The sequence below is a fragment of the Dicentrarchus labrax genome, unplaced genomic scaffold, assembly GCF_905237075.1.
Source record: "Dicentrarchus labrax unplaced genomic scaffold, dlabrax2021, whole genome shotgun sequence".
Lineage (NCBI taxonomy): Eukaryota > Metazoa > Chordata > Actinopteri > Moronidae > Dicentrarchus > Dicentrarchus labrax.
The window spans coordinates 11,895,222-11,922,175 of NW_026136714.1; the positions used below are offsets into that span (position 1 = coordinate 11,895,222).

Sequence of the window (26,954 nt, forward strand, 5' to 3'; positions counted from 1 at the left end):
CATTTCAGTTTCTTATGACATTAAATCAATGTATGTTACTTCCATCATGTCCATCATGTATTTGGCCATCAGCTCCTTAACCGAAAAGGCTGTGATCACGAAATGCTTCAAGGGTTAGATTAAAATGCGGGAATGCACCTTCATCACTTCAAGCCAGGGGGCAACCTGCTCTATACTGAGTATGTGCAACCAACTCTTCATCATCAGAACCATCATTCATCTCCGTGCTCTGAATTTAGCAACTGATTTTATCAGAGAATGAATCTTAAATGGATTCTGGGTAAAGCCCAGGAGCAACGAGAGAAGTGGCTGGGAAAGAAGTTAACACAGACAAAGAGGGAAAGAGAAGGGAGATGAATAAGAAAGATTGCTATTGGAGGAGATGCAGTAAATCACCTGGTTGAAAAAACAATTTGGTCCTTCCAATTATCTGCCGGTACATAGGCAGCTCTCGGCTTTCTGGAAGCCAACACTTGAAACAAAGCAGAGAGAAAGAGGTTTTATCTACAAGCTCACTTTATTGATAGCTTCCTTGGCTCTGAAGATAATGCATACTGTATGCAACCTCATTTATTTAGGCAAACTTATGGCTCATGTTACTCTACAATCTTAATGTCTCAAGCAGTCACAGGTTTGCTTGGCACATGCTGTCTTAGTAAAAGGGTTGCCTCAACAACACAGTATTATCTGTGGCTTCATGGTGAGAGTTACTGGTATTTACAACCAGGGTGTGTGTTTTTTACTGCTTGATCTGGTGGATCACTTAGCTGTAAAACACACTATGCTGTTGGGGTAATAAAAATTAACTCACTTCATCTCCTTCAGTAAACAGTGCTCACAGCTTCACGGCAGATTTCACATGTGTGTCAGAGTCAGAGGATAAAAAACATACGAGTGGTGAGTTAGGATTGGGAATATTCTATCATTTCATTCTCTTTTCACCATGGATCCACATTATGAATAATTCCACCGACATAGGTTTATGTCATAGTGTCCATACATGGTAACAGTGCATTGGAGATAAATAAAACATAGGAGGCCTCCTATTGGACTTGGCGAAACAGTAATTTTTAACATCTATAGGCAACATCATAGGATTTCTGTGGATGTACAGTAGTATACAGGGGAAAACAGAAAGAATAAAACACAATAACACATTGAGGTCATTTCTGCACAACACAACAGAGAGATTTTTACAGAAAGCAGCAGTAAATTGTTAAAACCTTGGTTCTCTTAAGTTCCTAATTCTCCATCAATCATCAGAACACCTCAGTTTCATCACACATTTACTATGTGAAATACACAGTGCATGTGCAGCTGCACCAGATGTGGGAGTAAAGGTGAATTCCAACATTCTTCCTGTTATTTACCTTCAGTTGTGTGAGATATCAACCACCTCCTTGCCTCTGCTAGGTATCTGCTGCTGCTGTTATATGCAAATTGCATTTCTATTCTTAGACATTCATGGCATACATGAAGCAATGAGATTTACGCCCCCTTTTTTCTATCCCAAGTAACAGTGTCTTACAATTCCACTCATATTTGCATCACCCCTTTAGGTTGTGCAATTTGAATAAACATATATATTTTCATTCTCATGTGACACAGCATGCCTTCGATAAAATATTTACGCCTCAAACGATGCTGCAAAATGTGTCAGGATATAGTAGGTTGTAAAGGCAAAATATGCACATAGGAAACTATAGCGGCACGTATCCTCTTGTTTCCTATTTATCTCGGTAGCAAGAGAGAGAAAAATGAGACGTGAGAAAAGATTAAGTGCAAGAAAACTAGTAGAACCAGTGATAAAAGAACAGTGGTGTAGTGAAGTGTCATATTGGAGGTGGTGAGGGAGATGAATCAATTTGTTTCAAAGAGATCCCCTCTAGTAGCCTTTAGTAGGCAGGAGAAGAGATGTCTGGCAGGGATGCGACCTAGAGTCTTCCTTGGGTTCAGGCATAGCTCTGTGATGCATTGGTCTGTGTAGGATGAAATGAGATGAAATACCCTGGAAGTGTCTCAAATCTACAGGGAGGGGAGAACTTTTGCAGCAGATTCAGAAGGAAATGTTAGATAACACTGATAGGTGGCTACGGTTGAAGTTACTTAAGACTCATAACACATTTTCTGTATTTTTCATCTCTGCAAAGGGTCTAGGTCACTGTACTGCCATACAGAGAGATAAAGCGGAGCCCACTTGCAATGTTTCATATCTAAAGACAATAGAGCTGCTCTGAGGATAAAACATTAGTGTCTGGATTGTTTTGTAATAGGAAAATGATAAGGAAACATATGGCATGTGTCATCCATGAATTGAATCTGGGAAAACTGTGACACTAACAGGGTGGCAGATTAATCACTCCATGAATCCTCCATGTCGACCTTCCCATGCAGAGTTCACACACCACTCTTCATGCATCAACCCCCACATCCACGCTGAGCACACTGCCAAACACCTTATGCAAGATTAATCACACTTTAAACGCAGTCGGCAGGCTGTGAAATGAGAGCGGTGAGCGGGTGGTAATGTTTCTTTACACGAGGTGTAGAAGAATAAATAAGTATTGAGCCTGTCTACCTCTCTACCTATGTGCATCGATGATTGTGCTTCTTGCAATTGCAGGCTCTACATACAACAGCACAGGCAGACCGACCCTGACTAATGGGGACCAGACAGATAAAACTAATTTTCCCCAGTCAAGCTTTGACGAGCTTGAGGGGAAAAACACATATATAATTTCCCTGAGTGCTTGAATGTGTCCTCTTTGTTAGAGCTGCCTGCTAATCTAATTACATGTTTCAAATATGCAGTAGATTGCTCCACTCTCTCATAAATAAATAAGAAGGTAGATAAGCAGTGGCTGAAAATTAACATTGTTTGCACTGGGCTTGTCAAATCAGTGATAAGAAGACTGCTGTAGTCACGTTTATCTTCGCTGTGTATGATGCAGTAAAATGTCCATTTGGGTGAAAAATTTGTAGAACCCTCCCCCGTTGAGCTGAGATATCAAAAAAAAAAAATCTTGGTTTTAGATAAGTGGTACACATCTTTAATGGGTCTCTCAAATCCTGAAGGGGATTCCAAGAAGTGTTAAGAGCTGGCTTTTGGGGAATTGATCATCACAAAACCGCACTTCAGAGTGTTGTTGCTCTTTGTCAGATGTCTGTGTAAGAGGTTAGGGAATTATATAAATCATTACTTGTTGTCCCAACCCTTTATTCTATTATCCCTTGTCCAATTTCTATATTTGATCTCCTGCAGTTGTTTTTTGCCCTGCTCATCCATCAGTCACTTTTCCTCTTCTCTGATAATGCTCCCCTCCTCTGATCCTGTTCAATCTAATTTCCCTGCTCTTTTCATTTAATATCTTGTCATCCACTTCCCCTCTTCTCATCTTGCTAGCCCTCACCTGTATGTGTTGTGTGTCAACTGGATTTACTGGCGATTAACGCGATTTTAGGTTGTGAAGTCATCGAATAATTCAAGCTGAATTCAAATCCTCCTCTTACCTCTTTGCGCTCTTGCCATGCATAAAAACCCCTAACCATCATCTTCACCATATCCCCTTGTCCATTCACCTCACTCAAACCCCCCTATCCTCGAGGCCAGAGAGGCCCAAACACATGGCCTGGATGCTCCCCCGCTGGGCTCTAATTGGTGATCAAGATGTGCGCGGGAAGAAGACGGAGCGGCGTTCGGCCCATTTCTATTCCCTCATCACATTCACAGGGCCACAGTCACATCTGCGTAACCATGGTGATGCTGATAAGGTGACTCATGACTATTCATCAATGGCGCTGCCTGATTGGACAGCCCCCGAGAGCCTTACGAAACGTATTCATCAGCGCAGCCTGTGTCCCTGCTCTACCTCAAAATGCCCTTCAGGATGATGAGGGAGCTTCTTTGCTGCTCTCAGTTTGTTTTTCACATTCACTTCTTGTCTTAACCTCACCCTCCACCTCTCCTCTCTTCTACCTAATTACCTGTCCCCTCTCTAATGACCTGTCCTCTCCTAATGTCCCACCCATTTCGCTCACACTTGTCTCTCTTCTCTAGGCCCTTTCCCTGCTCTCTTCGCTCTGTCTTAATTGATGAAGACATTAATCACAGGCACATCTGACATGAACTTTTGCTCATCTCGCAAAATCTATACTCTGTTACAAATCTCGCTCATATCTTACAGTTAGGCTTTCATTGGAAATTGAATTGCAGCTTGCAGTCTTTTTTCCCACTACTAACGAAGGAAAGAAAAATTAAAAATTCCATTAGTTTTTCCCCAGGACATGTTTTTAGCAATGTACACTGTGTAATTTAAAAATGTATTGTCTCCAAAGAGACAAAATATGAATCATCAATCAGTGTATGTTACATTAGTAGTTGTATTATTTCATTTCAAAGGTCATTTGTGTCAGTCGCTATCAGTTTTAAATAACCATTTATATTTATGCAGCTCTTTTTAATATTGTGCCAGTGGTACATGCTTTTTGTTTTAATGTAATGTTATTCATCAGTTTTAGCAGTTTATCTTGCAGGCAATCATGTCTTTGGATATTTTATTCAGAGAGTTGATCAGAATCAATTTAGATTTTTTTAAGTGAAAATTACAGTTTAAAGTACAGCACTGTTAAATACTGTGTACCTATACAGTACAATTATATCCCATGGAGCTATAACAAAGTAGTTTGAACTGTAGAACAGATAATGATATGGTTTCTATACACACTAAGATGAAGTGGAAATATGTGGAGAAACTCAGCACCAAGCTGTAATGACCATTTTGACTTTTCTGTCTCATCTTTCACTATGAATCACAAGGAAAAGTGGACCATTTGGCAAACTTACAGCAGTAATGGAAATTGATTTTTTCATTGTTGATGATATCCTTCTAAAATGTTACAATGTCAGATGTTGATAATAAACAAGACCAAAGTGTCAAATAATGCGGTAAACATGTGAAAAAGTAATCCCTGTGAGCAACGTGAGCTCTGAATGCAACATTTCTAACTTTCTTTTTCCAAATGACGTCACTAGCCAATGTCCACTCGTCACAGATTTCTTTATATGGTCATTTGCTTCAGGCAAAATACGGCTGAGCACACCCACAAAGTGGGATCTGCTCAGTCTGTCTAATTAATCCGACTGCTCTGCTTAGGAGTCAGGACTAACCCTTCAAGGTTTTGAATGTTTCACAGGAAGTGCTTTTTCAGTTGTGAAGTTGGGAAGTCCTATGGCTTCTCTGCCTCAACTCTCAGGGATTTACAGAGTTTAATGATGGACACATTAGCCTTAACTGTTGCTATCAGCTAACTGCTAGCTCCTGCTAACCGCTAAAGGACTGGGAGCTCGAGGCACCTGGCAGTTTTCTCCATAAAATATGATCGGGACACCCTGGTAGCTCACCTGGTAGAGTGGCCATGGGTTTGAGTCCAACCCGTAGCCCTTTGCTGCATGTCATCCCCTCTCTCTCTCCCCCCCTTTCCTGTCTATCTTGAGCTGTCCTATCAATCAAGGCAAAAAATCCCCAGTTGGCCAATCAGAATAAAGTGGCCTCTTAGGGAGGTGGGGGCTTAGAGAGACAGCTTGTTTCAGAGAGAGGATGAACTGAGGGGCTGCATTAAGGGCAAGTATAAGATAAATAAGGATGTTTTTGAAGAGTGAATCATGCAAAGCTACTCTAGTGTCTCACACCACAAATATGAAGCTGCAAATGAGCATAATAGGCCTGCTTTAAATCTGTCATTTATATTTTGACTGATATTCCCACAAGAGTCTTTTCAACAGAAAGTCTCAATTTGCATACTAAATGTATTTTCTTTCTCATGTCAGCCCATTTGAAAGACACGCACACTGGCCCTGTGGTTGAACTTCAACTCAAGGTCAACAACCATAGAGTATGATTGAATATCTTATTCATGCACAGGAGGATAAGCCTGGTGGTGTCTGGTGGTACTCTATCTGAGCTCCATCTCTAGCTGAACACCGCAGCTCTGACCTCTCTAGTTGTTTGTTAGGATTTCCAGGAACCTGCCTATTAAATCCAGATGGATAGTGGTGGGTGATGGACAGCTTGCACACAACTCTGACAACACTATGTGAGAGCCCAGATACAGAGGGTTAGATAGAGTAGTGTAGCTGTTGTGGGGGATGGAGGATGAAGGAGATATGCAATGAAATTAACATACCACTTTTGAACATGTGTTGGGTGAATACTACAGTTAACAGTTCAAATCATGAGGGCACCTAAATAAAATATGAATCTAATTATGGTTGTCATGCTTGTTAAGCGTGTGTGTGCATTTGCAGCTGAGATACAACTAGCTGGACGTAAGATGTATAGTTAGGTAATTACGATATGTTATGTTTTATGTAGAGTTGAAACAACGGTTGCCCATTTTTCAATTGACATAAAACTAATCAGAAACTATTTTGATAATTGATTAATTTATTGTGTTATGTATTTTTAAAGCAAACATTTCTCGTTATAGCATCTCTGTTTTTCTTTATCTTATGTGACTGAATATCTTTGGGTTCTGGATTGTTGATTATAAAAAAACAAGCACTTTGAAGATTTTAGGTTGCACTTAAGGAAATTGTGATTTAGAAAAATTATTCACAGTTTTTAGACATTTTATAGACCAAAACATTTATAAATTGTTATGGAAAATAATCTGCAGATTATTTAAAAATGAAATTAGTGTTAGTTGCACTAACAAATGTACTTGTAGTGAAACAGCATAATGTAATGTAAACTGACTTTTTTAAATCATCATATAATAAACAATAAATGTAAAATGGATTTCTTCATCTCACCTGAATCACCCAACAAACAAAGCCCTTCTTTTCAGGCAAACCATTAACCTATCTGTTTCTATAGATAATGGTATGGTATGAGGGTACATTACCGTGTGTGAATGTTGCTTCACATAAGCCTCTTCAGTAGGTTCGTATTCTAGTTTGTACCAAACATCAACAGACCAGACCAAGAAATCTATGCTGAACATCATGAAAACCACACTGTAATATGTTTTTAAAATTTTTTAAATAAATGTATCATACAGTTTAAGATTTTACCTTAAATTTTAAATCGTGGGATGCCATGCAAAATATCATTTTTCCAGTTCTTTCTAGTGAGCAGCAGAGTGAGTTCAGGCATAGTCACAAGTCTGTTCCAAATTTGAATCATCTCACATTTACACATTGACACTCATTTATGTGTCACATTTGGGGTTTTCCATCCCATATCACCACTAATGACCAAAACTGGTGTAAACTTGTGAATTCTCAGAAATTATGGAATAGCTCTGTAATTAACTCCTGCATGTTAATGGATCCCATAAACGCCAGTAACATAATCAGAAATAGGACACCCACAAGACTTGTGGGTAATAATAATGTTTTTTTCCATGTGAAGAAGGAATGCAGAAATAAAAAGAGATATGAATGCAAGAAGATAAAACTCTTGTTCACTTACACTGTCCCGCTGGTTGTCATCCCCGGACCGGTCATCCTTTTGCATGGTGCGTGCCACCTCTGAAAACAGATTTCAGAGTTACTCAGAAAGGGGGTCAGCAACAAAAGACATGAAAAACTGATAATGTCAACTTTATAAAGAAAAACAGAAGTTCTGCTGGATATTTTTAGAAATAGCTTTAGGTTACTTCATGTAAAGTTTTGACGAAATAAAAAAAACACATACATATTGTACAAATCTATGAATAATGTATATGGAGTGTATGGAGTTTTTAAAATTTGTTTATCATTTTCAAGTTAAGATCTGAAAAGGCTGAGGTAAGTTTATACCACCACCCTGGGCTTTTGTGGTTTGAGAATATGAAAGCTTTGATCTCCAGGACAACCAGGTACTTGTGTGTAGATGTGTGTGTGTGTGTGTGTGTGTGTGTGTGTGTGTGTGTGTGTGTGTGTGTGTGTGTGTGTGTGTGTGTGTGTGTGTGTGGTGAGAAAGGAGCCATGCTGGGATCCACTGGCCTATTAGAATGCATTAGAGTGTAAAAGGTAAAGGTCAGTGAATTATCAGAGTTACACAACCCTGTTCTGTTTACCTGGCCTAATAACCCTGAGCCTATACTTGCCCTTCTCTTTTCTTCCTAAATTCAATTTCAGTTCAATTTGCTTTATTGACACAAGTGTAACAAAGACAATATTGCCAAAAGCATTAAGAAATTAGAGACTAAATAAATATGACAAAAAAACAATTCATAAAATATTTTTCTCTTTGTCTCTCTCTTTGCCTCTTTCTCTCTCTCTCTCTCTCACACACACAAACACACACACACACACACACACACACACACACACTCAAACACAAACACACTAATCCAAAACCAATTGTGCTGATGTCCGCAACCATTCACAGTGTAAAGTGTTGTGACACATGCAGAAAATACCGTAGAACTTCAAAGAAGTGAATAATACAATTCTGGTGTGGTTTGATTGGAGCATATACAGACGGTCTGTGTTTTAGTATTCCTGGCACGTCTAAGTTTCCCTTGTTGTTGTCAACTTGCGAGAAGTATCAAGAAAGTAAGCAGACAATTCAGGAATTTTCATTTTGCTCTTCTTTTTTTATAACAACTCCTGCCGTCCCCTCTGTATATTTCTATCAAGTTTGGTGTGAATGCATTCATGTAGTCCGTGAATAATGCATGTCACTTGCTATTTACTACATTAGCCTTCATTTCCATTAGCAATGAGTTAGAAACAACACCAACTCCACTTTATCCCTGTCTACTAGGACTCATCAACAACACTGGATGTACTTTAAATGAGAGATCGACCAAACGGGTCACACATTATCCTCTACTCCGGTCCTTTAGCTCAGGCCCATCTCCACTAAATAGATGTGGAGTGACAGGATGGTCAGGTAATTACCACAGACAGAAAAACAGACAGAGCTGGCTGGACAGTCTACATCGATTGGGCTCTGAGGAGAAGAGAGGAGAGGAGAGGACAGGAGAGGAGAGGAGAAAAGACGAGAGGGAGTGGTCATGACATGGTGCACAGGCTTTGCATGATGTTGCCTTTGGGATAAATAAACTTTTTTACTTTTTTCATCAAAAATGTTTGTATTAAAGAGCATCATGTGCATAACTCTTTATAGGGGCCAGAATATATGCACTGCACCAAGCACATACAGATGCAGCCACCTAGAATTGCTGACTGGTCAATGACAGTTTATCTTAGGCTTATCCGAATGGAATGAATAGATATATCCGGCTGGCAGCTGGCAGGGGACAGCACTTCTGAGTGGCTGGTATACACACAATAAAAAACTATCTGATAAATATCTGCATTCCTTGTTGTCACAGTTTCTTAGCACACAAAGCATACGTTCCTGCTGTTTATCAAAGTGGCATCCAACAGAGAAAATGTCTCAGAATTTTTTTTTTTTCTCTTTCAAACCAATCATGTTTGCAGCACTATGTTTGAAATCTAAAGTATTTACACCCTTAGTTTAGGTTAATGTGGGCTGGTGAGAATGGTTTCATTCAGACTACGGGGTGTACTAAATAATAATGGCAAGACAACATGAAAACATAGATTTGCTCATCTTCTACTGTCTGAATTACAGTGGGGATTTGTAGGAATGTAATGAAAAAGCTACAGGAAACAAATCTAAAAGGTTTTATGGCATAAGGGACACAAGGCAGATAATTATGAACACAGAGCACAAGATAGCCTCAGGGCAAACCACAGCCTTGACCTATGCTCATATTCAGCTATTTCTGCAAGTGTTCACTAAACCAGGATGCCTTAACCACAGTTACAGGCTCTGGAATCCTAATTGAAAACAAAACACCAAATTCTCTCAACAACGGTGTAAGATATGTACATATTCCGTCTAAACATTTCTTTGCATCTCACATTTTACTATCCCTTTGCAGTCACTAACTATCACGATAATGCAAGTCCTCCATGACTGTGCTGTCTACTAAGCCTTTCTGACTATGTTGTACTTGACACGTCCTACACAGTTGCACTTCTATTGTATCGGTGCCTGTCTGGAAACCCCAGTCAATTATTTTGAATTTGTCTAGACTGCAGTTGTTAAACAAAAAACAGCTATTTCTGTCCATGCTGCTCTTCCCTGGTTGTATACAGAATTCAGCACTGCTGGACAATGCTGAGAAAACTCTAATTAACAGATGATGATACCAACTTTCCTAAACGTGGCAGTAAAGTTAACATTTTGCAACTGTCAAGAAAACTGTTTTGTCATTAAAAACCGCTTGTAAAAATTCAGTGTCATGATCAACTTTGCCAATTATTCCTGGTAGCTCTAAGCCAGCTAAAGGTCTATCAGGGCTTGAAAAAAAACAGTAAGAGCTATTCAAATGACTGAAATAAACTCTCCCTCTTTCCATCTCTCACTCTCTCTTCAGGGCCTCCAAATGTGATGAGTCTCCAAAATAATGTGCATTTCGGCCTTGAAAGCACAAGGCTAATTTAGCAAAAAACTGAATCAGCAGGAGACATGGCTCAGATACAAAGTACACAGAGAGAGAAATAGATAGATAAACAACATCACAGTCTTGATCTCAGCCAGCCGTTATTATTCACCTTGTTACACATGCTTCTGAAAGCTGCCCCCAGAGGACAACATATTGTGACAAATGCAAATTCTCACTTAAAACTGAAGCCAACGACTGCTAAATCTTCCCCATCACAGTGCTCCGAACGGGGTGGTTGAAGATTGTTCATGCAAGTGCGCACTCTCTGTGGCACAAATACATATTTAGACTGAATAGCCAGTCACATGACACTCTTCTCTTTTAGACACAGCAACACTTCAGTGACATTTTACTTCTGTTGCTTGCAAGACCTGCCAGTCTGCAAAGCCAATGTCTGCGCGCCAAAACAAGCAGATCTCGTCTTTCTTTGTTTTGCAGGCAGGAAGCTCTTATTGTTTGAGTGTCTGTTGGCGTATGTCAACAGTGCAACCACAGGGGGTTGATTTCAGTCTGGGCTCAAGCATTAGTTACGTGAGTTGAGGTTAGACGTACCGATCTACAGATCTTACCACCAGAATGGTCCAGATACAGTATGTATGTATGAATGTATGAAAACTGCCCTCTGCAGATGCTATTTATTCCTCTGCCCCTTTGATAAATCCTCTGCTGGCTTTTTCAATTAACTTCCTGCCATCTTTAGGAGAGCGATGACAGTTTATTCTGTGTGATCACATTAAGCAAGTGAGCAAAAACTGAGCTGAGCTATGACTTCTCCTCACCCAGCAGTAGAAGGTCATGGCTGTCTAATGTGCTCTAGATTTCAGCTGCTGTGTGAAACGTCTCTTTTCTCTTGTTGAGCTCCCACAGCTGCTTATTGAATAATCTCTCAAAAGTATCTCAGCCTTTTATTGTAGCCATTCAATCAGCTGAGATGAGCAGGCGCGGTGGCTTTGTTGAAATAGCCAGTCACTTTTATTCTCTTTGTAGGCAGATCTGCACAGACCATATTAATCAAGTACGCTTTTTGTTGAATTTGTCAAGCTAATATTTCAGAGAAAAGTCACTGGAAGATTATACATCACTGACAGAAATAGCAAACCTAGATGGTAAATACTAAAATGAAGCAATCAATAAACAAATCAGTCAAAGCTGTTGAAGTTCCATCTTAGATTCTTCCAATTAAGATAAATTACAACCCATTATACGATACATCACAGTGTTTCCCGAGTAAGTAGGCAGTGACACTTGTTTGATGCTCACTAAAAGCTCCCCATGTACCATCCAATCAGTCCAATTTCTCAGCCGTTGACTGAAGTGGATTTTTCCACCTCATGAAGTTCCTACACTTATCTAAAGATGGAAATGCAAATTATCATCATATTGATTCAGCTATTGTTTTTTCGTCATTGATTACAGTTTTAAGATCACTGCTGAACCCCTTTCGAGAGGGAAGCCTCAGCTCTCTGTGCTGAGCAGCGGACTGACTGAGTCGAAACATAGCAGTGGCTCCTCCAAGTGGTGCTGCACTTACTAGACATGGTAGTAAAAATAACAAAGATGAGGCTTAACTTTATCTGATATTGTCTCATGTGGAGAGACACTACTGAGGACGACATCATCAGTATCACTGCCTTTGTTTGGCTCACCTTGCCCTGTCCTTGCCACAGCAATCCCTCAATCTATGCAACACATAAATCAGCTAAAATCAAACCACTGGAGGGCCGTCACCACTCATACATTCATGCACTAAAACTCAAAGGCATGCCAAAATATGTGTGCGCACATACACTCTTGAAACACAACCTTCAAATGATAGATGCGCGCTGTCACATGGTACAGAATCTCTATTTCAGGATTATGAAAGTCCTTATTCTATATTTCAAAACTATACACTTAATAATACGTCTATAGGCGCTCCAATTCATTCTCAAGTCTGGGCAAATCAAAAGTGGCTGTTATTATGCCATATCTGGCAAAACAGCTCAATTTCCTTACCATTCGTTGCTGTGGCACTTTGTTGACAGTGATGAGCCCTTTGTAGCAGCTTGAAAACAATTTCACAGCAAGTGGACCCGGGATGAAAATACAATAACATTTACTTGAAATGTAAATTAGCTCTCATACCTCAAGCTCCTTGAAAATAATTGTCTTATATTCCACCTATTGTCCTGCAGACCCGAGTATGAGTCACACATTACATTGTTTGCTTTTTGTGCTCTGAAATTGGGGTCATCAGATGTGGGAGTATTTTGAAAACAGCTTGATATTCAACTATGCATGGCCAATGAAGCTCTATCTGACTGAAATTATTTCTATTCCAGGTTCTGCAGACAATTGAATGGATCACTCACCACTTAAAGATGGATTGCCTTTCTATAATTTATACTAAAAGCTAAAATAAAAACTTGTAAAGAATATACACATTTTGCTTATTACTCCTTTTTTCCTTCCCGTTTTAGAACCACAAACAAATTTTTTAATAGTACTGAAAATTAGTGAAAAATAAATTATACGCCATAAAAAAACAAAAAGGATTATTCTGCTATAAAGAATGATGGTCAGATAAGTTTGGCTTTATGTGGGCCTATTGTGCATTTTGTTTAGCTCAACCCCTCTGCTGAGCACTGCAGGACATGTGGTGAAGCTGTACCTTGGACTGCATCATTTGCCTGATGGAAGCTTCAACAGTGAAAAGCTTTCTACCTCCACTAACTAAGATGCCTATTACCCAGTTTAACATCTGGTGTGATCACTAGAGGGAAATTTTCCACTTTAGAAATTATGTTTGAATAAAGACTTAAGTAAAAACACTTCTCACCCTCTGATGAAAGCTTTGTTGTGTTGAAATTTAAATTAAAGCTGCAAGCAGCATTGGGCAGGACCTCGCACTCCACGCAACTCGGGGAGTGCTGCGGCCGCGTCGTGTGCCGTCGTAACACGTGCGGACCACAACATGAAAATCTCACTTAATTTAAGCTCAAAATCGCCACGCAGCGCTTACTTCCTGTTGCCAGTAGGTGGTGTTATCACTATGTCTGAATGTTGTCATGTAGACATGTTCAAGGCGAGAGCGTTATCAAACACATGAAGTTTCATTGAGATTGGACCACGTACGCTGAAGTTATGAGGACGTGTTCAGGGCAAAACTGTTTCAGAATATATGAAGTTTATTGGAGATTGGACATTGCACACTGAAGTTATGAGCACTATTTTATGGCAAATCTGCTGAAATCGACAAGTTGTCACTGGCACGCGGTTTGACGCACAAATAGCTCAACTTTTCAATCAGTTGAATGACCACAGAATTCAAAATGGCCAACTTTGACCTCACACCACAGACACGCCGTTCAACGTACAGTCTCAAATAGCACAACTTTTAATCAGCACCATTTTTTGACTGTACTCACAAATTTCGTATGGGTCCAAGAGGCTTTTTTGTACGTCCCGGCATGTTACACGTGCCTCGTACATATCAGTGAAACGTGGCGCCGGGGCTGCTGTTTTTTTATCCTGTAGGGGGCGCTACAACACGACAAACGCGATTTTTGGTATGTGAGCTTCAGGCACCACTCTACACGTGCCCTGTGAATTTCATATTCATAACTATTACGATCTCCGCACAGTGATTTATCATGCCAAAAGAGCGCCACCTAGTGGCGTATTTTTTTGTCCTTTTTAGGTGAGCCTCAGGGAGCCATGGGCAATCATCGTACCATTTTAATGTTTCATTTTAATCACACATGCCGTTGCAGAGATATAAACTTCTTCATTTTAAAGATCGCCACCTAGTGGCGATGACCTGAAATTGTGCACGATGCCTAAGAAAGACATGAGTAACTATGGACCCAAGTTTGCTGACAATCGGACATAGCAATGTGGAGAAATGGTCCACTTCCCTTTTTGACAAAAAAATCCACAGGAAGTGGACGTGCTTATTTTTTTTAATATCAAGTATCAATTATCAATATCAGGATAGACCCCACATGCTACGTGAAAAATGTTGTGCGAATCGGACAAAGCGCATGGGAGGAACACGGAAAAGTAGTTTATGGCCATTTCGCGCTCTAGAAAAAAAAAATTCTTGGCGGACGTGGGCGGGGCTGACATGTGGAGATTCAGCTCTATTCACCGAACGCGTGGATACAAGGTTTTTGAATGTGCGACAAACTATGCAGAAGTTATTAGCCTAAACACATTTTTTATGATAGTAGCGCCACCTGAAAGCGACACATAGAATATCCCCATTTTCACCAGGCCTGACAACTTTGCCAAATAAAATTGAGTTTTCGTATATGTTCAGGGGGGCAAAAATGCAGTCAAAGGGGGCTAAAAATAATAGGTTAGAAGAAGAAATCGAGCAAAAACAATAGGGACCTCCAGCAGACGCTGGCTCGGTCCCTAATAAGTTACATGTTGCATGTACATGCATGTATAACAAGAGGTGAGTAGCATTCTGCCTATGAACCAACAAAGCTGTTAAATGTCTATTTTCACCAATTTCCCCCACTGCTTCCAGTTACTAAGAAAAACACGTTTATGATAGTGTAGTTTATGACATCATGAAGGTTTTCATTTTTTTGTTATCTTGTTGCCCCCTCAAACTAGAATGGATTTATCACAACAAATGAAGCGCTTACCTTTCTCATTAAATTGCTCTGATCAGGGTTGGCCCACCTATGGCATTTTACAGATGCAGTTTAGTTTACTCGTCATGGGGAATATGACTCATCCTGGGAAAACAGTTATATGATATGTTCTGTGGCTCTGAAGGGATCTTTTGAAAGTCTGAGTTTGACAGACAGGGACATACACCATGCAGGGAGGGTCTAATGAAAAACCAGTTGAGTTGAATTGTGGGAAGGCGTATGTTCCAGCACAGAGTTAACCCTTACCTAGTGAGTCAGGACATATCAGACTGCTGGACTGATTTTTTTTCAACCTGCCTCTTGCGAGCCCCTCAACTTAATGGAAGTGCAACTGGAGTACCCCTCTCCAGTTATATTGACTCTATTATTAAATCATCATTATGACTTAATAATAGAGCTGTTCCAATACAAATACCAGTATAAAAAATTTGCCCTTAGATGGAGTATCGAAGAAATTTTAGTCATACAGGCTTTAGTATATGCTGGTTAAAAAAAAACGTTTGCACATTTATCGGATTAGTATTCTGTATTGACTGATACACAAAGTTCAGGTATCAGAATCAGTATCAGGAAGGAAAAAATAGTATTGGAACATCTCTGCTTACTAAATGTTTAAAGAAAATGTTACATTTATTTAAGTAAGCATAATTAGAGTTGTTGATGTTATGGTCTTTAACACATGTAGTATAAAGTATACCATTTACAAACTCTCATTTCTTTTTAATGTCACTAGAAATTGTGCAGGTCTTTCAGCAGTCTTTTCAGCCTTTCTTACAGTCAGCAACTTCCCTGTTTGCTCTCATCAACTTCCAGCCACAGAGGGCAGCTGTTTTCTGCAAAATGCCCAAATAAACCCACTGTACACTACTCCCACAGCACAAAACAGCCAATAGACAAAGTTAGCAACGAGCTGGAAAACATAGTGAATCATTATGACTATAGACTGGCTCATTATACCAAAACACAATTCTACTGTAATTTAATTAATCTTGGTCTTAAACTACTCTATGAAGTAAGAATATCATATCAAGAAGAAATATCATATTTTACTGTAATCTGTTTTTTAAAAGCCAATTTACTTGACATTTACGAGAGGAAAGAGACTGTGGTCTATGACCTTTAAAGCTGTAGTCTGTCCGCTGTAACGTGTTTCTTTTTTTTTCCTGACTGATAATTAAGGAAGCCTTTGTGTCAGCACCAGTTTATAGCTCACTGTGGACCAGATAAACCAAAGAAAGTGTTGCAAATAAATTACTACACAGTCCACATTGGTATGTCATGCACAAACAGAAATGTAGATGAACAGACAGCAAAATAAATACATTTTAACAATATAACCATTTATAATCTTCATGTATCAGAACTTTTATCATAAAAAATTGTGTTGGTCTGCACACACAACATCTATTGCATGTCTGTCCATTCTGGAAGAGGGATCCTTCCTCATCGAGGAGCTAAAGAGGACAGAGGTTGCTGAATGCTGTACAGATAGTAAAGCCCCTGAAGTAAATTGTAATTTTTGATTTTGGGCTATAACTATAATTTTCTTGGCTAAATTCTACAACATTTTAAAGATTTCTACAGTTAAATCCAAGGCACAGTGTAGATACATAAAAAAACAGAGTGCTGCTCTGCTTTGAACTGCCAGCAGAGGTCCCCAGAGAGCTATAGTTGCCTGTATGTCTCACACAAGTTTTCACTCCAGATACCCTTTCCATCCTCCACTATGATTGAAAAAACATGCTACAAAATATTTTTTAATCCACGGTAACTATCTAAATTCATACTATACATAGTTTACAAAGCTGCTGTCATTATACTGTACATCCACTTTATAGTTCTGCTGATGTATAATTGCACAGTTTTAAGCATTTGTGGTGCATTTCTTTTTATCCTTAACTTAGTGCCGCTTTTTCCATCCCTCTCACACACAACAAGGCATTGTCTACTATCCCATTTCTCTCATACACATGGCCCACTACGGCCTAATGACATCACCAACCTAAGGCAGAAGTAGGCCCTGCAGAGCTAGGATGAGTCACTCCTATCCGTACAGCCCAGCAGAAAACAGCAGACAGGCAGTGGTGAGCTGAATCTCAGCCTGCATCTCTCCCATCAGATGTGATTCAATATGGACGATGATGACTGACTGAAGACAGCGGTGCCTCTTAATGTCAAGGTTGCAAAGCCAGTCCTAGTGGTTTCTTCCCATCTAATGACCCAGCTAGTTAGAGAATGACTGGTAGTGTAATTAACGCTGGTTGCCTCGCCAGTCCTTTTCCATATGTTCACATAGACTTGGGAAATACACCAAACTAAACACAGATGCATTTTTGTTAGGGGGTCTGCCATTATTTATCTGGAGCAGCTTTGCTTATTTCATATACTGTAAATCAAACTTGAAAATGTAATTAATACGCTGCCGTTTCATATAATCAATCAAAGTCTGATTTACTTTCCAATTTATTGTTTTCTTATTATGAAGCTTGCAGTACACACAGTCCTACTATCAGAGGTTCTCTGCACACACACACACACACACACACACACACACACACACACACACACATTTTTACCCTTGGCACAATAGCTTACTCTCATGTGAATGTGTCTGCTCTGTTAGTGTTTTCTCTCTCACAATATTTAGATATTCCACATGAAAGCACCAAGACTTTTATTAGTATTAGTATTATATATTCATTTTAAATGTAGAAAACTATATACTGTATGTAACTATAACTACTTTTTAGTATTGCCTCACTCTCAAAAGTTTCAGGGTTTCAGATTGGTAATCTGTTGCTATAGCAACCACTACTGGGCGCAATCCTGGTATTGCCAGCATATAACTTCAGCATTTTGTGTTTAACTGTGATCGAGCAAACGTATTATAACCTATATCTTGTTGGAGTATTAGTTATCTGTAGGTAGGCTACTCTTTTTATCATAGATGTTTTGTAATTGTTAATTTAGGTTTTCTACCATCAGTTTAGTTCTAAACGAGCAAACCATTATCAGTCTGAGACTAATGAGTGGCAAATACAATATAACAATATCATGTTTACCGTTGGTGGCCAGACTGGTCCCAAATGGAGCCTCCACCAAAACAGTTGGTATAGGCCTCCCGCCAACAATAAAGTTGTCTAACTATCTACCATATGTTCTTAGCTGGCTTGCTAACCTCAGCCACTGATAAGCCTACATTCAAGAATGTCTGCCCTGTAGCTTCACTGCGATAACAGCACTATCAGGGAGCTGTGTGTAATTACAGGTGGCGGTAGCCTAAAGCTAGCTGATTGTCAGTAAATGCCTCCAAACTGAAGGCTAGCTGCTTTTTAAATCTCTCGATTTCCATTTCCAAAGTGTTAAAAACAAAAACATATGAAGTGTGACTTTAGGTTGCTGTTTAATGTCGATGTTAATGTTAATACTTGTAAGTAATCTGACAGTTAGTTTATACTTTAATTAAATTTTCTTGTAATGGAAGTAATGCATCTTTACCTTTAGTCTCACTTTTGTAGATGGTATCTCATCTTTCAGTGAATTTGTTGTTCAATACTGGTTTTACTGTTTCACAATTGCTTCTAATGAAGACCTCAAAGACCAATTGCTGTCTTCAGCCTTTACTGGAGGTGTGTTTAGCTTGTTGCTGTGCACCTACAGGCATATTGAGGACATTTATTTATCCTCAAACATTTCCAATGCTATGTTAAAAGCCTGTTTGAACAACAACATCCACTCTCCTATAGGGAAAAATGAGACCACAGCGACATAACCTTTAGCATTAGACTGGAAATAATATAAAAAATCCCATGAAACGTTGCATATGCACATAGGGGTGGTTAAAATCTGCTTAGCTGTCCTGAAACATATGGTTCACAGATGAATAATTGTGCCTTCAGTGAATGTTTTTGCCAGTGGAGGAGCTCCCTCCCCTGGGCAGGTTGTGTGAATGTTACTCTGGGTTAAGGTAAGCAAAGCAGACAAACCAGCTGGGGAAATGACTGACAAAACTCTGCTTCTCTGAGGTGATATGTCATTTCTTATTTCTCGTCATGTTATGTAAAGAAGTCCCACCCTCTGAGGCGTAGTTTGGCCTCGGATTACATGATGAGAGCCAGAAAGCTGATTAAATATCTGTAATCTTATTTTTATAAAAACATTTCCAGTGGCAGGAACACAAGGAGGGCAGGGCCGATTTCTCCAGTGAACCCCTGCGATGACCAGATGTGCCAGTTTGAGACGGCATCAAACCACAGAGAAATGCTGGCATCTTGTCTACGTAATACCCGACAACCATAAAACCAAATATTTTCCAGCAGATATGCTTACCCAACTTGTTCATCCAGAGAAAATATTTCTCATTAATTAGGGCTGAGCAAGCAGTGTTTAAAAAAGCAGAACAGATTTATAACAAACTCTTGATTCCCCTCAGTTGTTTTATGGAATTGAGGCATATAATGTAAAGACAACCCGTGTTTTACCCTGGGTATTGTCAACAAGCCAGTGGTGCTGTGCACAAAACTTCCTAAAAGTTCATTCCAGTAGAAATTTCACTAACCCCATGACAGATGATTTTAGTATGCAGCAAAGCACATAGCACATGTGAATTAATGAATGATTCTTATCTATCCATTAAATTCTATTCAGTACAACTCATTGTTCAAAGCCTTGCAACTGTATAACTTGATCATTTGTTTGACTGATTTATGAGACAGAGCAATCCCATCTCTATGCTACAGATCAACATGTTATGAGATATGAGATTAATTTAGGTCTGCCTGAGGCTTGTGAGCCGCCGTCCTTAGATGGTCACATGGAATTAGACCCTGCTACTACACTGAATACCCTTCCACCCACTGTGGTGAGAGAAAGGGAGAGTAGGAGTGAGAAAGCAAAATGGAGAGTGACGTTTTACTACAGAAAGCTCATATCTAGTTTGAACCAGCAAGCAAATGAAACCACGAAGAAGGCAAACTGCCAAAAAAAACAATGTATCCCTGTACATCAGGATTTCATTTTCATCTCACATCTGTGTACAGATAAATAACAGATACATGGGATTATGAGGAGGATAAGCATATGATATACACTGATCGACATTAATTTATCTGTAAGTGATGATGATATGCTGTTATTGGCACTGTATTATTGCGGTGTACAATAAGATTATATGATAGATTAAATCTCACCTTCCATATTCAAAAAAGACTGTGTACAGAACAAAACAAGTCAATTGCATGGAATATATTGATAATAATGAATACAGACTAGGCTACAAACAAAGTTGATATCTGGTGTGCTCCCCACAGCAGAGATGACTGACCATAAGATACAGAGCTGGACATTTGTGGAAGATTTTTAGTGAACAGCAATATAAAACAAAAAGCTCTGCAGAAAGCAAACTGTCACACTAACCTTTTGCATATAAAATAAAACATTTGTCCTATGACTGTAGGAATAAGAAGCGCATGAAGGGAATGAACATTGACATTGTGTGACACGCGCCATGTTATGTTTCCCATGCAGCCAATATAACAGGAAAATAATTATGTGAAATCTGAAGTGAGTCAACAGGAACTCCCCTAAAACAGGACAATAGCCTTGGGAGAAATATGCTCCAAAACCAAATTAACACTGATAATACGGTATGTGGTTTTGTTTCGTTTTATTTTGGCTTTACTCATAAGCCACGTCAAAGACAACATTCCACAACCTTTTGATGGACAATCATGCTTTCTGGAATCTTAATACTCAAACATTTATGTTATGAAATTCCATAAGTCAGCCGCATGACAGCATCATAACACACAGCTAAAGAAAAACAAGCTGAGCCAATACAAGAAATACATCCACAACTAATAGCAATGGAAATACTATAAATAGGAAGATGTCATTAGTTTAAAAGCAGAAACTAACAGTCAATAGGTCCAAAGGCATCACAATAAAATAAGCACCTAACAGTCTAAAACAATTATCTTACTGATATCGCCCAAGATACAATTATCTACAGGGCAGAGCAGAGACACTCATTGTTATGTACACTGTTGTGTTGAACTCTGTACTGATATGTGTTTTTCTTTATCTTAATCCTAACTCCCTCGGTCACAGCTACAACTTTCCAAAACAGAAAATCTGACATTCATGCAGAGACTGCCCAGGTGTGTGCAGGTACGGAAGTAAGCAGGGTTAAAACTTCTCTTTCCAGCTCTTTTAAAAATACTTTACACGACTACTAATTCACATTTTTATGTTGTTCAATTGCAGTGTTTTTATGTTTCTATGTTATTTTCTGTGTTATTTGCTTGCTATGGGAAGCTCTTTGTATCTTTGTTTTGATAAGTGTTATATAAATAAAGATATTACTATATTATTATTATTTCTCACTTTTCGTGTGAGCAAGCAACACTACAAATTCCTTCCAGGAGTCAACTGCCCTAAGGTGTATTCCATTATCCCTCTATCTAAACGATTAACGCATATTGTCCCTTTCAATGACAGCAGGCTTTTTTTTTCACCCAACCTTAAAGTGTGTGTGGGCAGACAACACGTCATACAAGCTAGTTATTTTCAAGCACACGTCACCCTTAATTCAAGAGAAACACAATTCAAGGCAGCGACAATGTAAACACAATTATTCTTCCAAAAACTATCCTGATGCGACATGACTGGAATGTCACGAAGCCATGTGTGGAAGCAAGAAAGAGTGGGCAGAGCATATTTAGTTTAAATTGACCACATTATAGAAAAAGGTGCTTTGGATATGTGTTTCAGAGAGTAGACTGTGAGTGTAGCGGTGCAAGCAAAGCCTGCCTGTGCTAATGTTAGCTAGCCAACTTCACTCCATTCACAGTGTCCTAGACAAAGCAGGGTTCTTATCAGGACCATGAACTGATAAATAATATAGGACACCTGACCAAATGCCCTTGTTTTAACTACTCTAGCCAGCTGGCAAGCTGTCTCTACTGGCAAGAAAGCATATGTAACAGATATCGTTCAGAGGAAGGTGGAGGCTCAACGCAAATATCAAGAGTAAGCTCAAGAAAATCCTTTTTGGCCCTGTTGCAGGAAAAAAAATCTAATAATCCATGTGCCACCCCTATGTTTATTCATCCCTTCCTTGCACAAACACTAGCTGTCAAAGGCACTTAACTCCAATTACAGTGCGGTGTTTGCTCTCTCCAAGCAATGCAATCAGTTCTCAGTGAGAGAAGTTGATATGTTACAGTGCAACTCTATCCAGTTGTTTGACTCGTGGTTGGAGACACTGTGGTGAGACTGGAACAGTCAGTAAATGCTGAATGCACTTATTTGGGCTGTTGAAAGTTGTGTTCTTTTGTCACTATCGTATGTTATACTGTCCTGTTCTGATAGTAAAGGGATAGTATCAGACAGACACTCTTTGTTTTTGTGTGTGTGCATGACTGTGAGAGATATTTGAAGAAAACAAAGGCATTGGGTTTCAAAGAAAACACTGCCCAAGTCTGCAGAAGCACAAGGCTTTTCAAGGCTTTTGTCTACATCTTGTGTTTTTAAGAGCAACATTGCCCTGACACAGTCTAAACATAGAAAATGTCAACAGTTGTTTACGGAAAGTTTTCTGCAGCGCAGGAAAACAGAGTATTTTCGATTTGTTAAACAAAGCACCAGGATGTGCCGTGCGAGAGATGACCAAAAGATCACCATCGCATACCATCACTCTCTCGAGACAGTATAAAGCCCCCCCCACCCACTCCCTCCAGGATTCACACCAGGGCCGAGCCCAGATCACGAGCTGTGCATCTGAAAAAGTAGTGTACGCTGTTACTGTTATTAAAAAAGCGAACACAATGACAGGACTTCCAGCGTGACAAAGGGAAAGGGAAGTCTAAGTGAACTCCAGGGCCCTGGCTGTTTCTCTCTTCTTCTTCTCCTCCTCTCTCATGTCCCTTGGAGGTCATTCTTCCTGCCTAACGTAACAAAGTCATCACACACAGATAATGCTGCAGAGGCAGAGATCCTCTCGAGTATGGTCATCTGTTTCATCAGTCCCTGCTTATGTTGGTGTACATGACATCAATTATAGGCTAAATCTGCACCACTGCTGACCATGACAGTGTGGCTTAATAGTAAGACATTGCCTTGTGGTTCTCTTGATACCATCCAGCTGTGCTGAAGGTCAGTGTTTATTGGGCTCCACTGCAGAGAGAGGAGGAGACAGAGAGGGAGAAGGGGGGAGACAAATTTATCGTCTTATATCTTTTCCTCTATGCTGTTTTGGACATGTCTGTGTAACTCATTATGTGTCATGGGATGGTCTTAAGGCATGCCTATGGTACTGCCTTTTAAGGGCGTGAAAAGGAAAAATATTCCATTAAAGGGTCAAAAGTCACACTTGTCCTTGGATTTAATATCAAACAGCACATTCGTCACTGGATTCATGACAATACTGCCAAACATCTGGAGGCAGGGAAGAACTTTTACCTAAGCAACAAACCATTCCTGATCCCAAAAACCTGTTTCCTTCACTTTATAGTTAAAAACAGATGTAAAAGTAATAGGTGAAAATACCTTTCAAGCATCTATTTGAAAGAACTGGACTTTTAAAGTCAATCAACCAGTCTAGTAAACGTTATGTTAAACTCAACAAAGTCCCAAAATGACCTCTAAAAGCCCTAAGTACACAGAGACTTCTCTGCTTATTGTTATGGGAAAAGAGTTTCCAATAAAAAGATCCTTAAATGCCTTTGGCATTGCTTACTTATATGTGTGTGTGTGTGTGTGTGTGTGTGTGTGTGTGTGTGTGTGTGTATGTATGCATGTTGCAGTCGTTCTGCACAAGAGCTTTAGAGGACTTTTGCATACCGTCCCTTGCCAGAAAAACAGAGGAAAACAAACAGTGCCTTTATTACAGTAATGAATTTGCTTTGGGAAGCAAATTATATAATTTTCCATTAACTCCCACTCATAAAATGCCAAGAGTGGCTCAGGGAAACCTGTGACATTTGACTTTGCTGGCACCAAACACTGCAGTCCTCCACTGTTGCTTGACCCCTGACCCTTCACCTCTGGAAACTCATAATAGCTACATCACTCACTATATCACTCATAGCTGCTTCAACTAATTTAAATACACCAAAATCTCATATACACTTGAGTTGACATTTTCACTTTAAATTTAGGTCTTACAAATCGTCATCACTGAAGCCAATTGAGGATTTGTGTGTGCACCGTCTATGCAGACACACACAGCTGCAAAGACTACTGAGACACTAAGACATCAGCAGCAGTGCAGAGGCTTTTTGTCCCTGTACAGTACACACAGAGTACACCGAGCCAAGCTCATTACTCTGCGCTCCCATTCACTCACACTGGCAAGCAGCAACACTCATTCAGAAAAGAGACATAGGGCAACCTAACAACAAGGACACAAACAGAGGTTTTTAAGAATAAAAAATCAACGCATACTCCATAATAATTGCCTCTGATGCTGTGTGGTTTTAAAGCAGTCACTGTTGAGTCAGCACAGACATCCATTATTCAGCCTAATCTGACTGGGTCTGATTGCTGCACAGTAGATGCATCATTACAGAACAGGAACTGAGGAGGAGGAGAGCATGGACACTCTCATATATGTCAGAGTCTCACCTTGTGACGGCAGCCTCTATCTCAGCACTCAGGTGATGCACAGGTGAAACAATGGGCTTAGTGTGCTGCTCACAAATTCATCCACGTGGAGGTGGAGTGCAGTGCTGGCTGGCAGTCTGACAGTATATATTTGCATAGTAGAGGTCAGGTACAACACAAGGCTCCCTGTGTTCTACACTGCAATAAAGGAACTCTGAGACAAGGTGGCTGACAGACAGGTACATATTAGAAACCGCAAGCTTGTTGCCCAGCTTTGAAGCAACAAAGGACAGCAGAAAGCATCTTGCTTGGATAATTTATGTCGTCAATGTCATATGCACAACATTTCATTTTGTTTATCTTTGAATGGCTTTAAACTAAGTATAACAAAATGAAAATGTGGATTGAAGAGCTATCATGGCAAGCTGCTTCTTTATGAAACAAACTTCAACAACACCATTTGAGTCATGGTCTCCACCAATGAGGGGGGCAGGGATATGAAACAGAAACAGATCCATTTGTTTGTTAGCTGGTCAGCTGGCTCAACACTAAATCCCCCTGGGTCTAATTTGTGTGTAATGATATGATGTAACCTTTTAGATTCACCCTTTCTGTGTTCTGAGTACACTTCATAATAAGACACAGCACCCCGCTCCTTGTAGGGACTGCAACATTTGCAAAGGTGTCCGCTTCATGTAATAGCAAGCTCATTTGACTAGTCATTTGATGAGCATTTCTATGGAAATCAGAGGAGTTGTTCTTTATCTGTGCAACAGAGGTGATAACCTGCTTAGAGGAAAGTGTAGAGAGCTGCTGAGTATTGCTCTACGACACGTGGCAGTTTAACAAGTAAAACTCTGACATATGCAAGCACTTTTCACACCCTTACATCCGCATGTTCAGAACATCTTAACAAAAACACACACACTGACAGACACACACACACACAGTCACCTTCTGTCTACTTCTGTTGTCCATCTCTCACTCTCCTCCCCTTGTTAACGCTGTTGCTGTTATAATATTGAAGTAAAATAAAAGGGTATGGGGTCATACTCATACTAATTTATCTGTGTTTACATTGGAGTCAAATTCTATTTTTGTAGCCGCTAAGAAGATCAAAGTGCTCCCGACTCAAATACAAACAATGACTGTGTCATTTCTTGTTCCCTCTGAATTTATGTGTGACTGCAGTACAATTTGGAGCAGGCCTATTTATAGCCGACTACAGCCACCGCCACCACCACCCTGCAGCCTGAAAGTCACACCAGGAGATTTTGGGAGGGGAGTCCTTGAGCTACTCTGTCAATGCGAAGCATTGCAGTGACAAGTTTGCTGATGAGGTTGGTCACTGTGAAGTCGCACTGCACCGTTCCCTTCCCTAACACACAAGGCTGCATCCTTCAAAGACACAGAATGTAAGTACATACTCTCAGTAATGCAGTGCAATCTGCCCATGCATGTGTAAACACTCATGCACACACCATGTGCACACACTTTCTGAATATAAACTGTGGAGTTTGTGTTAATTTGACTATGTATTTGTAGACATTGTATTGCATTTTGTGCCAGTGGCATTACAGTTACTGGTGTGTTACTTTTGATGTGATGTGAAATGTAAACCCATAGCAAGAAGAGCTACTGTTACAGTTATCACTACAGAGGAGTGACAGGGAGCAAAATAGGGAAATTTAAAAACTTACTTTATATCTTTTTGAGAAAGTTCCAGAAAGAGTTTATTTATCCACTCCTGGCTACCGCACAGTGTCTTCTGTCTGCTCTCTGAGAGTCCCAATCAGAGAAACCAAAACAAACAAAAGTATCTGGTGTGCATCTCTAACACAGCAAGTCCCACTCCGCTGCTCACTGATGCTCTCTGGAATAAGGAGGGAACTCTGCTCACAGCTCCCAGGCTCACAGCCAATCACATGAGAGTGGTTCCTGCCTCTTAGCCAATCACACTCTTCTCATGCTCCGGCCTCCCACCCCCCCTCCCCATGCTGAAAGTTCCCATGGTTGTGGACAAACTGAGAGAAGAGGAGAGGAAAGGGGTTTTATAAAGGGGAGCACAAGGGAGAGGAATATGACAGAGAGAGAAGAACTGCTGTTGTATAGTACAGTATGGGGAAATTGTGGAAACATTTCCATTAGGAAAGAGTAACAAGCAGACAGAGAAACAAGACTCTAGAAATTGTGTAATCTGCTAATGTTTGCCAAAGATCCATTAGCCTGGTTATA

General features: G+C 39.9%; 1 protein-coding gene across 2 annotated transcripts in view; it reads right to left on the reverse strand.

Moving 5' to 3' along the window:
* pde4d (phosphodiesterase 4D, cAMP-specific) overlaps window positions 1-26,572 on the reverse strand; it is a 172,349-nt gene extending 145,777 nt beyond the window's left edge. Inside the window, exons 1-2 of one of the 2 annotated variants that reach the window (XM_051421457.1) lie at window positions 26,420-26,572; window positions 7,473-7,531 (exon numbers count right to left, since the gene is read on the reverse strand). In XM_051421457.1, the coding sequence (XP_051277417.1) occupies window positions 7,473-7,517 (45 nt within the window). In that variant the 5' untranslated portion in view covers window positions 7,518-7,531; window positions 26,420-26,572. Of the gene's footprint in view, window positions 1-7,472; window positions 7,532-8,890; window positions 8,934-26,419 lie in introns of those variants that run through there. The other variant, XM_051421458.1, reaches the window with a different exon arrangement.
* Between the last annotated feature and the right edge of the window lie 382 nt (window positions 26,573-26,954).